Source organism: Staurois parvus, unplaced genomic scaffold (genome assembly GCF_062004578.1).
Source record: "Staurois parvus isolate SC_StPar_1 unplaced genomic scaffold, SC_StPar_1.0 ptg000106l, whole genome shotgun sequence".
Classification (NCBI taxonomy): Eukaryota; Metazoa; Chordata; class Amphibia; order Anura; family Ranidae; genus Staurois; species Staurois parvus.
In genome coordinates, this window is record NW_028317902.1 from 8,855,275 (window position 1) to 8,872,844 (window position 17,570).

The window sequence follows — 17,570 nt, forward strand, 5'->3', positions numbered from 1 at the left end:
GACCGAGGAACAGGTAAGGTCCTGCTGCAGAGAAAAGACGAGTGGCCGGCCCGGTATTCTGACACGGTGGCAGCGGAAATACTGGACCAGCCACTCCATAAGAGCACACTGACCTTTTCCCCCTTTTTTGGGGGGAAACAAGTGCGTCTTATGGTGTGAAAAATACAGTAATTTTCTTGATAGTGCTGGCCAAAGCGTTTGTTTTGGGCAGATGTTGGTAAGTTGAATTATTGGCCAACTTCTATTCAAATTTATATCTCTGTAACTGTTTCTTTTTTTTTTTTTTTTTTTTTTTTTAATAATCTGTTTTTAGTTTTTTGTTGAGAATAATTTTATTTTTTTTCCCATAAGGTGTTGTAATAATAGATGATCATCCCGAAGTAACAACACTTGAGGATTCTCAGTCTAACCTCAATGATGGTTTCACTGAAGTAGTATCTAAAAAGCAACAAAAGCGACTGCAAGATGAAGAGCGTAGAAAGAAAGAAGAGCAAACTGTACAGGTATGCTGGCGGGTGGGCATGTATAGCTTTCACTCAGGATTTATAGCTGACATACAGAAATGTTAAAAAAAAATGGAGGTTTGGATGGTTAGAACGTCCATCTGTTGTGTGTGTTTTTTTGGTTTTTGTTTTTTTATTCGTAATAACCTTTACATAAGCTCACTGAAATGACAAGCCTCAAGTGATTATCATGAAGAAAATCCTCCCACAAAAGCTGTACCTATTTAGCTGTAGCCTTTTCTTCTCCAGAACCCTTTAAAGTACACAGACCAGATGGAAATTCTATGCCCTGAATTTCTGGAGGTTTTGCCAGTCATCTTCAGCTACTGGTAGATTATGGTCAGATGTGGAAGTTCTGAAAAGCTCTCCAGTGCAAAGTAGCATAGTCTTCAATGCCATGTTTACTGGTGTTCTCTCTGCTACTGTCCTTCAGTCAGCAGTGACTACCCATCAGTGTTCAGTTCACAAAAGACTCAGATTTCAGGTTAGACCAGTATGTCTGGGAGTTCCTTAGTCATTGGTCCAGACGTAGTCAAGTCATTGGTCCAGAACTTGGGTAGTTTTTCTTGTTCCTGTCTCTACAACTCACTTTTGAGAGTCAAAGTATCCTCTGTTTATTACTGCATTTTTTTTTGTTCTGGGCTTGCTTTATACCAGGAGTGTTTAGCCTTTTGACTTTCCTGGGCAGCATTAGAAGAAGAGGAATTGACCACACATAAAATACGCTAACAAAAAGGATAGTGGATGAGCAGAAAAAGTCAGGCAGATCACAAGTTGACAATCGCTGATATAGATAATGTACTCTGGTAATATTTTTTATTATAAATGTAAAAGAGGACGACATAAAACTAGGGAGATATTTGACCCTGTTTTTGATAAATGAATGCATCAGTATCTGGTTCGATGGCTGTAGAAGCAATTTTCAGTGATTTCTCAGGGTGCTTGTTCGATATTTTTGTTCTAATTTTGCCCTTCGTGTTGTTCCTGCTTGAAACTAGTTGTCCACAAATACAGGTGCTGCTGAAAACCGATGACATGAATAAGGCATGATTGTGAAGAATTAGAAGTTTTTATCTTCCCAAAGAATAATATCTCAAAGTCCAGTAAAGAGACACTGTCAGATTTTTCTTTGGTCTCATGTTTGCAAAGTGTATATGCATTTTTACAAAAATTTCCAAAAAAAAATATCAACTTTTTTTTATGTTTATGATTTTGTGTTGGGCCGTCCCACATGGAAGAAAAATATATGTGAAATATATTTGAAAAATATTCTTCCCAAATATATTGCCATATACCGTGTTTTTCGCTCCATAAGACGCACCTAAACATAAGATGTGCCTAGGTTCTAGAGGAGAAAAACGAGAAAAAAAATATTCTGAACCAATGGACTGCAGACATAGTACAGGAAATGACCAGAGATTGCAGACACAGTACAGGAGATGACCAGAGATTACGGACACAGTACAGGAGATGACCAGAGACTGTGGACACAGTACAGGGGATGACCAGAGACTATGGACACGGTACCGGAGATGACCCAGAGACTGCGGACACAGTACCGGAGATGACCAGAGACTGCGGACACAGTACGGGAGATGACCAGAGACTACGGACACGGTACCGGAGATGACCAGAGACTGCGGACACGGTACCGGAGATGACCAGAGACTCCGGACACGGTACCGGAGATGACCAGATACTCCGGACACAGTACGGGAGATGACCAGAGACTGCGGACACAGTACGGGAGATGACCAGAGACTGCGGACACAGTACGGGAGATGACCAGAGACTACGGACACGGTACCGGAGATGACCAGAGACTGCGGACACGGTACCGGAGATGACCAGAGACTCCGGACACGGTACCGGAGATGACCAGAGACTCCGGACACAGTACGGGAAATGACCAGAGACTGCGGACACAGTACGGTAGATGACCAGAGACTGCGGACACAGTACGGGAGATGACCAGAGACTGCGGACACAGTACGGGAGATGACCAGAGACTGCGGACACGGTACCGGAGATGACCAGAGACTCCGGACACGGTACGGGAGATGACCAGAGACTGCGGACACAGTACGGGAGATGACCAGAGACTGCGGACACAGTACGGGAGATGACCAGAGACTGCGGACACAGTACGGGAGATGACCAGAGACTGCGGACACAGTACGGGAGATGACCAGAGACTGCGGACACAGTACGGGAGATGACCAGAGACTGCGGACACAGTACGGGAGATGACCAGAGACTGCGGACAAAGTACGGGAGATGACCAGAGACTGCGGACACAGTACGGGAGATGACCAGAGACTGCGGACACAGTACGGGAGATGACCAGAGACTGCGGACACAGTACGGGAGATGACCAGAGACTGCGGACACAGTACGGGAGATGACCAGAGACTGCGGACACAGTACGGGAGATGACCAGAGACTGCGGACACAGTACGGGAGATGACCAGAGACTGTGGACCTTTGGGGAGGAAGGGGGAAGCGGGTACCTGAATTTGACAGGTACCTGCTCCCAATTCCGCGGAGTTGTCCTCCCTTTAGTGCGGGCATGCAGCTGTGATAGTTGGACAGGTCCCAGAAGACGCCGGGCCATTCACAAAGCGGAGCGCTTCTCGAGCATGCGCAGTGGGCACCCGGCTGTCACAGCCGGGTGCCCAAACTAAAGATGCCGGCGCGGTAAGACTTACAGTGCTGGACCGAGGAACAGGTAAGGTCCTGCTGCAGAGAAGAGCTGAGCGGCCGGCCTGGTATTCTGACACTGTGTCGGCGGCGGAAATACCGGACCGGCCGCTGCATATTCGCTCCATAATACGCACTGACATTTTCCCTCCTTTTTTGGGGGGAAAAAAGTGCGTATTATGGAGCGAAAAATACGGTATTTGAAATACTACAATTTTCAATAAATATATTATTATACAGGATTTATATAGCGCCAACAGTTTGCTCAGCGCTTTACGGTACAACTGAGGGCAATGCAGCAACAATACGGTTCAATACAAGAGGGTTAAGAGAGCCCTGCTCCTTTTTATTTATTTAGATAGAGATTGCATGTTGAAAGGCGTTTTTATTACAAAATATATGAAAAATACATTTCAAATATACTGTATGTCTTTAAGAAATTCAAATCTACATTTTTGGAATGCATTTACAAATATATGTAAAGATATATGTTAAAAAAAATCTGAAGAATATATTTAAAAAATATATATTTTTAATCATCAGACACCGAAGGTATTCTTCACTTGGAGTCAGAGATGAGAATAAAAATAGGACTTTTTACTTACCATCAAATCCTTTTCTTGGAATCCATTGAAGGGCACAAGTTCCTCCTCCTGCCTGCATATCTTTGCATATTTGCAGTACTACTTTGTTACAAAACTGAGGCATGATGGTTGTAAGCAGTGTGTTTTTTTTTTTTTTTTTTTTGGGGGGGGTGGGGGGCGGGTTGGCCAATGTCCATTTCTTCTGTAGCAGATGGTATACAGTTGTGACCAAAATTATTCAACCCCCAATGCTGTAAAGGGGTTTAGGGACTATAGTGTACATTTGGAATTGTATTCAGAATCAAATCCTACAAGGACGTTGTAACTACCCAAATGCAACTAAAATGACATCAATTGTTTATGTAATACAGTAGTAAATGGTTCTTATGTGGTTTCTTCATTGCCACAATTATTCAACCCCTTAAAGACTACCACTCTGAAGAACAGAGGTTCATACAGGTGCTTTCCATCAGGTATTGAAAACACCTGTGGATGTCACCGAGCAGCAATCAAGCATAATAAGCACCAATTAGGCAGCTTTAAAATGACTGTGATACTCAGCTCCTTCTAGACATTTACTGGTGTGGTTACAAACATGGTGAAGGCAAGAGAATGGTCCAGGAAGACAAGAGAAGAGGTGATTTCTCTTCACAGGAAGGGCAATGGCTATAAGAAGATTGCAAAGATGTTAAACATACCAAGAGACACCTTAGGAAGCATCATTCGCAAATTCAAGGCAAAGGGCACTGTTGAAACGCTACCTGGTCGTGGCAGAAAGAAGATGCTGACTTCGACTGCTGTGCGCTACCTGAAGCGTAGAGTGGAGAGAAGTCCCCGTGTGACTGCTGAGGAACTGAGAAAAGATTTGTCAGATGTGGGTACAGAAGTTTCAGCCCAGACAATAAGACGCACACTGCGTAATGAAGGCCTCCGTGCCAGAACTCCCAGGCGTACCCCCTTGCTGTCTCCAAAGAATAAGAAGAGTCGACTGCAGTATGCCAAAAGCCATGTGGACAAACCACAAAAGTTGTGGGATAGTGTTCTGTGGACTGATGAAACAAAATTAGAACTGTTTGGGCCCATGGATCAACGCTATGTTTGGAGGAGGAAGAACAAGGCCTATGATGAAAAGAACACCTTGCCTACTGTGAAGCATGGTGGAGGGTCAATCATGCTTTGGGGCTGTTTTGCTTCTGCAGGTACAGGGAAGCTTCAGCGTGTGCAAGGTACCATGAATTCTCTTCAGTACCAGGAGATATTGGATGGAAACGTGATGCAGTCCGTCACACACCTGAGGCTTGGGAGACGTTGGACCTTTCAACAGGACAATGATCCCAAGCATACCTCCAAGTCCACTAGAGCATGGTTGCAGAGGAAAGGCTGGAACATTTTGGAGTGGCCATCGCAGTCACCAGACTTAAATCCGATTGAGAACCTCTGGTGGGACTTAAAGAAAGCAGTTGCAGTGCGCAAGCCTAAGAATGTGACTGAACTGGAGGCCTTTGCCCATGAAGAATGGGCGAAGATACCCGTAGATCGCTGCAAGACACTTGTGTCAAGCTATGCTTCACGTTTAAAAGCTGTTATAACTGTAAAAGGATGCTGTACTAAGTACTAAGATTGAATGTCACTTGGGGGTTGAATAAAACTGATAATGCTGTGAGCACAGAAAAGACATTTGTGGTTATTTCATTATAACTGTTATGTTATATTTGTCTGACCTACAAGTGCCTCTTTAATGTAAATGTAAGCAAGATGACTGAATGATCAAAAGCAATGTCAAACTGGCCAAAACACTCAATTTCAGTGGGGGTTGAATAATTTTGGTCACAACTGTAATTCGAAGGTGCTCCTCAATAGACTCCAAGAAAAAGAGCACAAAAATCCTGTTTTTTCAGTTGGGAGTCTGTTCTTTTTCTAATGTTACTGTGAGTTATTGATCAGATCGATCTGACCTTTTATTTGTAGGTGTGGAACAAAAAAGGTTCTGGTGAAAAAGGAAGAGGCCAGAATTCCAAACTTCCACCTCGATTTGTGAAGAAACAGCAACAACAAGCAGCAGCTTTACAAGCTCAGTCTTCTGGTTTGTCAGCACAAGGATTACCGCAGACGGTACCTGTATCAATGCCATCGGGTCAGCCTCCGTTACCTGTCCAGTCCCAGCCAACCACAAATGGCTCAGACTTTCCCGTATCCATGAAAGCTCCACCTCCTTCACAACCGTCAGCTTCACTAGGAACAGAGTTGTGGGAAAACAAGATGGCTGCTCCAAGTGTTTTAAATGACTTATCTAAGAAATGTGAGTGTCTTCTAGGTGCAAGTCATGTTTTAATATGACCTTTTCCTATTTATTTGATTAAATGGGACTCTGGAGCAATGGTGTTAGAAATCCCCCAAATCTGAGGGGTGTAACAATTGGCCGCATTGGCTAATTTTTAACATTTTGGCCAGCTTGGCTCCTGGTTTCCTCCCAGAAAGGAGATTGAAACAGAAATGTTTAAGGGGCTCTTTCTCCATCTTCCAGACGCCTCAATATATTAGATCTAATATAGACACAACCTTGCAGAGTGACAAAATATTAAAAAAAAAAAAAAATTGATTTCAATATTGATGGCTCCTTTTTAAGTATTCGGTTTTATAGTTTAATTTGGGCTTTTAAATACACCAAGCCTGTGCTCTGCTTTCAAAGACTGCTGCAGTACTGTAGAAGTGAACATATTGGACAAAGTATTGAATATCCGTTGATTACTTTTTTTATTCTGCATCTAGTGGGCCCTATTAACTCTCAGCCACAATCATCAAGTGCCTGGAATAAACCTCTCACAGGATTTGTACCAAATGCCAACACTGAGGTAAGCTGTCATTTTCAGTACCACTTAAATTAAAACTATAGGCAAAACTTTGTTTCCATTTTGGATAGAATAGGGAAGTAAGGGAGGATTATAACCCCTGCCAGTATTTTATTTTTTTGCAATATGTGTCCAATTGGGGAGATTTCCCTTCACTTCCTGTCCCATAGCCAGAGCAGGAAGGAATCCCTGGTTGTCACTGGGGTCACCAGAACTAGTCTCCCTTTGGAAAAATTTCTTTTTCTTTCACTTTTGATGAGAACAGTAAACCTAACAAAATAGAGAGGGTGATTCTCCATAATGGGGACACAGACCACAATAGAAAACTGCTAAGTGTTCCAATCCCGTTCCACAATATTTTTGCTGTATGATTTGTCCTATGTTGCTGTATTATTTGAACCAAGCTGAATGTGACTTTTTTTTTATCCTTTAGACTACAAAAACAAGCCAAGATGCTGTTGACTTGACAATGGAAGCTATTCAGTTTGGTGCTCCTGCTTCAAGTAGCAGTGATAATGAGGGTACACCTTCCCTCTCTGAGAAGGCATCAGAAAACCTTCCCGAACCTAAAGAGCAGAGGCAGAAGCAGCCCAGAGCAGGACCAATCAAGACCCAGAAGGTAATTTCAGAAGTGCATGATTTGCTCTAGTTAATGTTTTTTCTTCTTTTTGATGATTTTTTTCTTTTTTTTTTTTTTTCTACACTGTTCTGTACATTAGGAATAGTAAGTATACTATATGAAATGTAAATCCATATTTGTGGTGATGGCATCTCTTTAAAATGAGTGAATGTATTGACTCTCTGTTTTCCCTACTCAATAATGATGCCACGACATGGCAGTGTAATCATTGGCTTCCATACAACAGCTTGCCGCCTGCCCACAGTATATGCACTGATATACCCATACGTTGCCGCCTGCCTCCCAGGTTTCGGGCACACATATACGTACGTCCCCAGCTGAACTGTGCTGTGATTGGACACAGCACAAGTTTGTCAGCAGGTTTCAGCCAATGATTTTGTCTGAAACCTGCTGATCAGCTTTATCTAAGCACAGTACAGAGTTCTGTGTTTACAAACACACAGAACTCTGTGTAAACAGAACAGCTATCCGTCATGGAAAAAAAACAGCCAGATCTGTTAGTAAAAGCAACACACATTACACCTATTGGGCACACATCCCAGTCAGTGTCATTGGTACAGTGTTATATCTAATCACTATTAGTGTCACTAGCAACATCAGTATCAGTGTCCGTTAACGCTATAAGTCGCTGGTCACCGCTATTACAGGCATAGCGTCTACAGCTGTGTAAATTCCAATATGTCTACCATAGGTTGTAGACGCTATAACTTTCACACAAACCAATTAATCACTTATTGGGATTTTTTTTACTGGATATGTTTTATAACCGAGTAGAAATTTTTTTTTCGCTAAATTTTTGGTCTTTTTTTTTTTTCATTTCTAAAATAAAAATAACCCAGTGGTGATCAAATACCACCAAAAAAAGCTAATTGTGTAAAAAAATGATATAAATTTAATTTGGGTACAGTGTTGTGTGACTGAGCAATTGCCAGTAGCACAGTGCTGAATATCAAACAAATGCCTTGGTGGTTAAACAGACACCTGTTTAGATGCTGTTTTTGGCAAGCTGTAAATTGCTTCTTTTGGCTTTGCAGGTTACTGCACCAAAAATACAGCAGGCTTTTTTCCACTGCAGTATGTTAATGTGGAAATGTCCTAATGAAAACAAGGAAATTTCTGAAGCACATGCATTTTGACTGTGGGCTCAATTCACAAAGAGTTAACATAACTCATAACTCAGTTTTTTTCAAATCTTTTTTTTTTTTTTTTTGCAATTCACAAAAAAAGCTGCAAAACATCATCATTATTATTATACTGGATTTATATAGTTTCAACAGTTTGATCAGTGCTTTACAATATAAAGAGATACAATACAGCAACAATACAGTTCAATACAAGTGGGTTTGGAGGGCCCTGCTCCTTGGAGCTTACAATCTAAGAGATCAAAATATGTGGTATTTTTCTCAAACTCTCAAACCATTTGGTATTTTATCTCATGATGTGATATCCAGTGGAATGGATACAGTGGAGAAGAATTAGAACCCCTGTCAATTATTAATGCTAAGCCAACTCACTAAAATATTACAACTTTTTTCATTGGGGAGATTTCACTTTACTTCTGTACCATAGCCAAAACAGGAAGTGAGAGGAAATCCCTGCATATTAAATTATTCCCTTGGGGACCCCAGGTCACCAGAACCAGTGTTCCCATTGGAAGATTTCCCCTCTATTACTTTTGTAGGAACAACCCAAAATTCTGGATTTTCTTTCACTTTCATTGATAATGGTAAACAGGACAAATAGCGAGGGTTAATCTCCCTAACAGGTACAGACTGCAATAAAAACCTTATCCAAAAATGTAGACACTACTCCAAATTGATGATTTATATTTTTACGTTCCTTAACCACTTCCCCTCCTGAGGATTCACCCCCTCCCTTCCTGGCCAGGCCATTTTTTGTGTAACAGCGCTGTTACTTTAACTGACAATTGGGGAGTCATGCAACGCTGCACCCAAGTGACATTTATGTCCTTTTTTTCCAACAAATAGAGATTTCGGCGGTATTTGATCGCCTGTGTGTGTTTTTATTTTTTGCGTTATAAACACAATGCTATGCAGAGCCATACACAGCAGTGTGCAGGAGCTGACGGGACAGATCTGTGTTTATACATGGGTCTCTCCCCTTTCGGAGATACTTGGCAATCACCGGGTGCCGGCGAGAAATCACCGGCCGAGACCTGGTGATTGACAGCTGAGGCCGCGATAGGCGGCGCAGGTAGGGCCTTCCCCCCACTCTGAACTGCAAAATCACGTGTGTGTATATATACGTGATTTTGCGCACCCATGCCGCCCTGTAGCAGTATTTCTGCTATAGGGCGACACGGAATTGGTTAAATACCTCATGCCTGGACCATTACTTATTTAATTCATGCATTCATTTATTTCCTTTAGGGAATTGAATATAACAATGTTTTATGAGTTATTTACCTTGTGTTTTTGGTTTGTGAGGTAAATATGGTAAAGGTGAGAGTGAATTGACATTTTCAGCATCTCATGAGATAATTAGAAAAAAAATGTTACGTGGTTCAATTATCTCATGAGAGATTCTTTAGTGATTATAGTCCTGTGTTACAAAAGATGGTAAAGCTCACCTGTTATTACTTCCTTAAGGAGTTGATCGTGTACCTTTCAAAATGATTCCTTCATTTGAAGTGTGTTGGCTATAGTTAATGCATGTCCACTTTAGGTCTGTTTTGAAAATCCCCAAACACTTGAGATCACAAATTTGTACACACCAATATTTCTGTGGCATGTAGAAACTTTACAAAACGTAATTATTTTTCTTTATCATAAATTCCTGAACACATGTATCTTCATCTCCTTAGAGTTACACTGCCACCTTTTGGTGATTGGACACAGGCAAAAAAAGACAGGAAATTTCTTCCTAGACTTACGTTTTTCCTAGGCTTCAGTTGTTTTGCTGTGTTTTCAGCGATGGTCATGTCTGTGTGATCTCTTCATGAAAACCTAGCTAGTTGCCTCAACAGTTTCCTCTTTGAGATTAGGAGACTAGCTTTTTTCAGATCCATGTCCTCCCCTATAGCCATACCCGCACTCCATGAATCCTCCGTTTTTGGGCTAGTGTCTGAAGGTGAAGGACTTCTCCATCATGGTAAAATCAACACCTCTTTGTCTTCTTCTGTGTAGACATTAGCAGTATATACAAACCAGTGCAACTTTGGTAAAACTTTGAAAGCCATACCTGGACTCCACTCTGTGGGGTCGGCCTGTAATGTTTGCTTTCGACGTGAGATCCTTCATGTGCGCTCACCTTAGCACATGACACAGTTCGTTAAGTCAGCTGTCATGGTGCTATACAGGGCCAGGGCTTTTAATATGGGACTGGCCTTGAGTACTATTGGGGGATATTGGCTTTAGCCATCCTTTTTCAGAGACTGATTGCTTCACATTCTTTGGTACGTTTCTTTGTGCAAAGGGTACTCAGCATGTCCGTTCTGGTGGTGGATCAGTGATAGTCTAGGGAGGCATATCCAATGAGGGATGCACAGACCTCTACAGGCTAGACAATGGCACCCTGACTGCCATTAGGTATCGGGATAAAATCCTTGGACTCTTTGTCAAACCCTACGCAGTGGGTCCTGGGTTCCTCCTGATGTATACAATGCCTGGCCTCATGTGGCGAGAGTATGCAGGCAGTTCCTGAAGGATGAAGGAATTGATATGGCCATTGAATGGCCCCCACGCTAAATCCAATGGCCCTAAATGGCCCTGACCTAAATCCAATAGAACACCTCTGGGATATCATGTTTCGGTCCATCCAATACTGCTAGGTGGCACTTCAGACTGTTCAGGAGCTCTGTGATGCCCTGGTCCAGATCTGAGAGGAAATACCCCAGGACACCATCCGTCGTCTCATTAGGAGCATGGCCTGACATTGTCAGGCATGCATACAAGCACGTGGGGGCCATACAAACTACTGAGTACCATTTTGAATTGCTGCAATGAAATTTCAGCAAAATGGACTAGCCTCCTGCATCATTTTTTCCACTTTGATTTTCAGGGTGTCTTTAAATTCAGTCCTCTGTAGGTTGACAATTTTCATTTCCATCAAACGATGGGTTATCCTTAAATTCCTAACACATTACCCAGTCCATATCAGTATATATATCCAGCATGATGGTTTTTCCCCATTGAGATCTGATGTGTTTTCAAAGTGTTCCTTTAATTTTTTTTGAGCAGTGTAGTTGCCTCAGCCATGCTTTGTTCCATCTCTACCAAGATAGTGTTTTCCTTTTTTTTTTTTTTTTTGTCCAAAGCCTCAGACGCCAAGGGACAAGGCTGTTTACACCTTGGAATGTGGTTCATGTTATCCAGTGTTACCTGAAGTCAACTTCTACAATTCATCAGTCATATTTCCTCTTTGTGATTCGTGGAGACCCATGGAAGGGTCACGCACATTCCAAATCTATCATTTCTCCATAGTTCGGTCAGCTTATTTCTCAAGTTTATAGCCTGTATTGGAAAGTTCCATTTTTCAGTGATGACCTATTCTACAAGGAGTGTCATTGCCTCTTGGGCTAAACATTATTAGGCTTAACTTTGTAAAGCTACTACCTGGTCTTTGGGTCACACTTTAGCAAAGTTTTACCACATGGATGTTGGAGCCGCTGCGGATGCCACCTTTGGTCTGTGAATTTTGTAGGCTACTGTTTGAAGTTCTGACTTGTTCTGTTTTAGTTATTTGAGGCCTGTTGGCTTGTTGCAGTGTTGTCCTCTCTTCATATTCATTGATTTAGGACTTCGCTTCCATAATAGAGATGAAGATGCCCTATGTCCTGGGATGTACAATAAAGAAAATGGGATTTTTGATTTTCCTGTAAAACCTTTTTCTTGAAGTACAGCACAGGACACAGGGATCCCACTCCTCTGCCTGTTTATAGCTTGCTACAAAAAATAAAGCCTTGTCTAACAGTGAGGTGTTATGCCTAAGAGGGAAATTCCTATCTTTTTTGCCAGTGTGGGTGGCAACATAGCCCAGCTTAATAGGGATTGAAGATACTGCGTCCTGTGAAGTATACCAAAAGGGTTTTGCAGGTAAACCAAAAATTAAATTTTTCAAAGTATTGATGTTGATAGCTTGGTTTATTTTTTAAACTTATTTCTTTGGTTATTTTAAGCAGTCAGAAATGCTTGTTTTATTTGTTTTACTTTTTTGTTTTATTTGTTTTGCTTAATGCATCATGATAAGTAGCACTTTATTACCTTTACAGATCCAGGATCTCAGTGTTATACAGAGTAAAGAGTACAAGCCAGGGCCAATTGGTAAGGAAAGATCACTTAAAAATCGTAAAGTTAAAGAGGTGCAGCAACAGTCTGAGCCTGAGTCCCAAGAGAAACAGATGCCAGCCACAGTTCGAACACCAGAACCTGTTCCAACAAAGGAAAGTAAGGTCATACCAGAAGTAACCCCTGAAATCACCAGCATTCTTTCTGTGTCTGCACCAGAATTTGGAGCCAGCACCAAGGTAATGATAGATTTGTGTTTTTCTCTGTAAATGAAGTAGTACAAAGCATTGAGATTTTCATTCCCCCATGTTCTCCCTTGCATGATTGTTAAAACTGGTTTGCAGAAACTTGCGTGGAGCATTACACCATCTTTCAGTTATATATACTGCAGCTTGACAGTGTTTGAAGCCAATGTCTTGGTGCTACTTCATCTGATGAAGATAGGAATCCATGGCTAACCGTATTTCCTGCTACTTAGCATGAGTAAGGGTAGCAGTTGCACATAGTGCTAAGATAACAACTCAAAACACTGCTGCAACATGGACAAGGCTGGAGCTTCATGAACCAGAAAATGGTGCTTTATACAATAATTTATAGAATTAGAACAGTTTAAAAAAAAAAAAAAATACTTTTTGTAGTTTTCATTTTCTAAAGGTTATTTTATTTATTTAAATATTTATTTATAAACTGACCCGATTCCCCCGTGCATTGTAGATGAAGGAATCGTCCCCGCTGAGTCATTGTATTCTGATGACACAAAGACCTCCGCTGTCAGGATGCACAGATCATAGCTTAGCTTTTTTTTTTTTTTTAATATGAATGCAGTTTTAATGAGCAGAGCTATAAATCAACTTAATTTTTCTTTTAGCCTTTTAATACTTTTTCAGGCTTGATGTTGAATGTACGTGGAGTTCTATTACAGTGCATGTTTAGGCAAAACATTTTTTTGCTTTGTATGAAGTGGAGCAGGATTAAAACTGTCAGGTTTTTTTTTTCTGTGTCCCAGCGGGATAGATTCACCCTTTCTTTTTTGTCATGGTGACCGTTGTTGCGAAGACAGAAAGTGAGAGGAAATTCAAAATGTAACAAGTGTCACCGGAACAAAAGTTGAGAGTAAATTTTCCAGTGGCGGTACAAAGAATTTATCTCTGTTTTAAAAATAGCTTTTGAAGGAATACCTATACTTCAGTCCTTGTAACGCTAGATCAAAATGAATAAGAAAGGAGGCGAAATTGTGAAGGAAATGTGGAATGATGTGCTGGTGAATACTCCATAAGGATTTTATTAAATGTATCACAAAGCTTGTAACATCTGCATATTGTGATGGATTATATTACACACCAAAACGGCTATATGATGTTCAAAAACGATTTGGCCTTATGTGTCCACGATGCAAGAGAGAATTCTATGGTCACCACACTGAACAGGGTGCTCCAAATTGATGTCCCGAAGTATCCTCTATCATTTAGGTTGCACTAAACATCTCTCAGACCCGTGTGTAGCGTTGTTAAGAGCTTTGTTCAAGTCTTTAAATTCTAATTCTGTGGAAATTCCCCGATTTTCCCCCCCAGTCACTCTTACTGAGTGGAAATACCAACTTAATAGTACACTTTGCATGAAAACGTGTATCAATGCCCACCAGGATACAACTGGAAAATTCACTCAGATTTGGGGCATGTGGCTTGCAATCCGAGATATGTCTGCCCCAAATGTTAAACATCCCACTGAGCTAGCAAATGCATCAGAAGGTGTTTAATCAACAAGCTTTGTTCATTAGGGACTGCTGTGAATGTACAATGCATATGTGAAACGCTACGTAAATTGATGGCACTAGATAAGTACCTGTAATAAAATGTAGCCTGTGCTACTTATGAAAGAATGTCCTAATAATTGTTCCAGATGTCCCAACAAATGTTAACTTCAGTGGGGGGGGGAATCTTCCAGTGGGGATATCTGTTCCCATGATCTTGATTGTCTAAAAGGGGAATTCACGTCACTTCCTAAAATTTTCATATCACTTTTATGTTGTATTTTCTAGACAGGAAGTGAAGAGAATGTTCTCCAACTGGACAAGTTTTAATCCTTCCCAGCTCTATCCAAACTAAAATGGAACTTTGGATGTAGTGAAGACAGTAGTTTAGATTTCATTTTGGAGATGTAAAATAGATAATGCTGTACAACGTTTTAGCAGTCAACTGTAGAAAGAGAATTTGAGAGAAGATTGCCATTGCTCACTTCTTCTGAAAATGGCAGTTGGCCAGCTTTCATGCTTTTTACAGTCAGTCAAAAAACTGATCTGAAATAAGCATGTAGCTTAGGACTTCTTACTTTCCTGCAAACTTCTAGGTCAGTGAGTCAAAGTATTGAAATGAGCAAAGAATCTAGGCATCTATGCATTTTCAGGAAGCCAGCAATGACAGCCTGCTCATTTCCGTCTTTTTAGGTTTACTTGAATTTGTTTTAAATTTGTGACCAATGTACTTTAACTAAATGTTAAGTTTTTTTTTTTTTTTTCCTCCTAACAATTTTAGGAGAGTGTAACAGATTACACCAGCCCATCCAATGCCCTTCCGAATACAGCATCTACTGGAAGCTCTAAGCTGGAATCTTCATTGGTGCCTAATGTAAGTTCTATTTGTTCTTCAGTACCTTGTCTCGTGATCATTTGTCTCTTAATAGTTTTGATACACACACATTTATTTCACTTTTTCATTAAAGTGTGTACCTTTACAGAAAATCTGTAAGGTGACCTAACACTGGGCTTCCTTTCCCATCGCCCCTGGTCGTCCTGTACTGGAGTCCCTCGGCCATGTGCTGTCAGACACCAGCATGCTGCTTCACCGGTCCAGGGATTTGAAATCCTAGCAGATTTCTCTTTTCTCCTTGCAGTGCTGTCAGGACAGGCTTGGCAAATTCTGATTGGTTAGCACCGTCCATGTGCTGGTGTTGACCAATTAGAATTCCTTCTGGTCCGTACTGGCTAAGCAGTATGGAGAGGAAATTAAGTAGATCTGAAATCCCTGGACCAGTGAAGCAGCATGCTGGTGTCTGACAGCTGAGCATCACAGGACTCCAGTACAGCAGGACCAGGGGTGATGGGGAAGGGGGTCCAGTGTTAAGTCCCCTTAAAGATTTTCTGTAAAGGTGAACTTGCACTTCAAGGTTTTTTTTTTTGCTTTGTTTTTATTTTCTTTTTTCATTTTTGTTGTGTGGTTTTTTTTTTTTGGTTTTTTTTTTGTTTGTTTTTTTAGGCAACAGTTCTGTCATTTCTGCCACAGCTGTGCAAAATGTGAGTTGTAAATGTGTATTGTTTTTCAGGTACCTCTTCCTCATACTCTTCCTCTATCTCGGAGGGAGACCCTTCAGCAGAGCTCAAGCCTAACACCTGTATCTCCTGCTACTGTTGACCTCACACTAAAGGTATATTTATATATAGAACTAAGTTGCAGTAAGATATAAGGTAATGTTTTAATATTTTTTTGGCGTGCATCCTACTGGTTTAAAAAAAAAATAATAATCTTGATGCTCAACTGCTCGACGAAACAAGTTTTCCTTTTTTCTTGACAGTTGTTATAAAAGCTAAATTGATCAGTGTATGTTTTATAAGATGGATGTATTTTGTGTTTTTTTTTCCTGTTTGTTTTTTCTACGTTAAAAATTATTTTGGATCTTTTCATGGAATAAAAAACTAACTCCCCCAATACCCCCTTCCTAACTATCCTGCATACCCTTTAGAAAAAAGATCTTTCTACTTACCTACTTTTAATCCAGTTTGGTCACATGTTCCAGCAGTTCCACTCCTCTGTGTCAGTGACTTCTGCAGGTGAGTGGAGGGAGCACCAGCAATGGCTAGGCCATGGGAGCCTATGTGTAATGTCACAGCTCTGGAAATCCACAGCCCTTGTTGAGCGCTTCCTGATACAGGGAGGGAATGTTTTTAACCACTTGCTAACCACGCTACAGCCGAATAACGGCTACAGCGTGGTTACCTAGTTCTCGGAGGGCATCATATGACGCCTTCCCGTGCTCTCCCTCAGGGGCACGCACCCGGCGATCTCAATCATCAAACATTCAATCATCATAATTAAACATTGGATCAAAATAGATTACAAAAACATTTTATGATAATGTGACATCTGGAAATTCCCAAATTTCTCCAGAACACGTCTGTTTAAACATAATTATCGGAATACATCTTCTATTGACAAACTAGCACATTTCTCAGGAATATAAGTCTTAAGTTCATTTATAGTTGAAACCCCCTAATGCCACATACAGAGCATTGTCAGGTCATCTTTTTAATGCAAAGATATATACTTTAGTATAGTTTAGATATATACTTATTATAGATGTTTAATACAAAAATACAACGCTGTCTCCATTATATGTCATTATACTTATTATATAGCCTCTTAAACACACAGAAGAAATCCTGAACAAGTACCATGCAGTAATAATATTGTAAAATAATATCTTTAAGATGACATCTTTATTCAACTTGTCACTACGGACACAGCTGATCACTTGATGAGGTAAAAGGCCAATCTTAGCAGCCTTTTACCTTGTGATCAGCTGTGTCCAATGACACAGCAGATCACGGAGTAAATACAGTTGCCGCTTATCGACAGCACTTTCTTCATGCTGTCACAGCGTGACGAAAATACTGCCGATAACCGGTAACTGTCACAGAGGAGATCGGCACTGATGACTAATGCCCTGCAGTGCTGCCCAGCAGTCCCGCCCATCAGTACCATCAGTCAGTGCTGCCATTCAGGGCTGTCAGTCAGCGCCGCCTATCAGTGACCATCATTGCTGCATATCAGTGCAGCCTATCTGCCACCTCATCAGTGCTTATCAGTGGAGCCTCATCAACGCACATCAGGAGAAAAATTAGCTGTGTGAAATATTTTATAATTGAAACACAAACTTTTTTTTTTTTTTTTTCTTCAAATTTTTTGCTGTTTTTGTTTATAGTGTAAAAAATAAAAAACCCAGTGGCAATTAAATACCACCAAAAGAAAGCTCTGTGTGTGAAAAAAATAACAATT

General features: G+C 40.9%; 1 protein-coding gene across 4 annotated transcripts in view; it reads left to right on the forward strand.

The window, feature by feature from the left end:
* Positions 1 to 17,570, forward strand: part of PRRC2C (proline rich coiled-coil 2C) — a 119,356-nt gene that overhangs the window by 81,377 nt on the left and 20,409 nt on the right. For all 4 annotated transcript variants that reach the window (XM_089671555.1, XM_089671558.1, XM_089671556.1 and 1 more), the window contains exons 18-24: positions 352 to 503; positions 5,756 to 6,086; positions 6,557 to 6,639; positions 7,070 to 7,255; positions 12,507 to 12,761; positions 15,054 to 15,146; positions 15,841 to 15,942. In XM_089671555.1, coding sequence (XP_089527681.1) covers positions 352 to 503; positions 5,756 to 6,086; positions 6,557 to 6,639; positions 7,070 to 7,255; positions 12,507 to 12,761; positions 15,054 to 15,146; positions 15,841 to 15,942 — 1,202 coding nt within the window. The remainder of the gene's footprint in view (positions 1 to 351; positions 504 to 5,755; positions 6,087 to 6,556; positions 6,640 to 7,069; positions 7,256 to 12,506; positions 12,762 to 15,053; positions 15,147 to 15,840; positions 15,943 to 17,570) is intronic.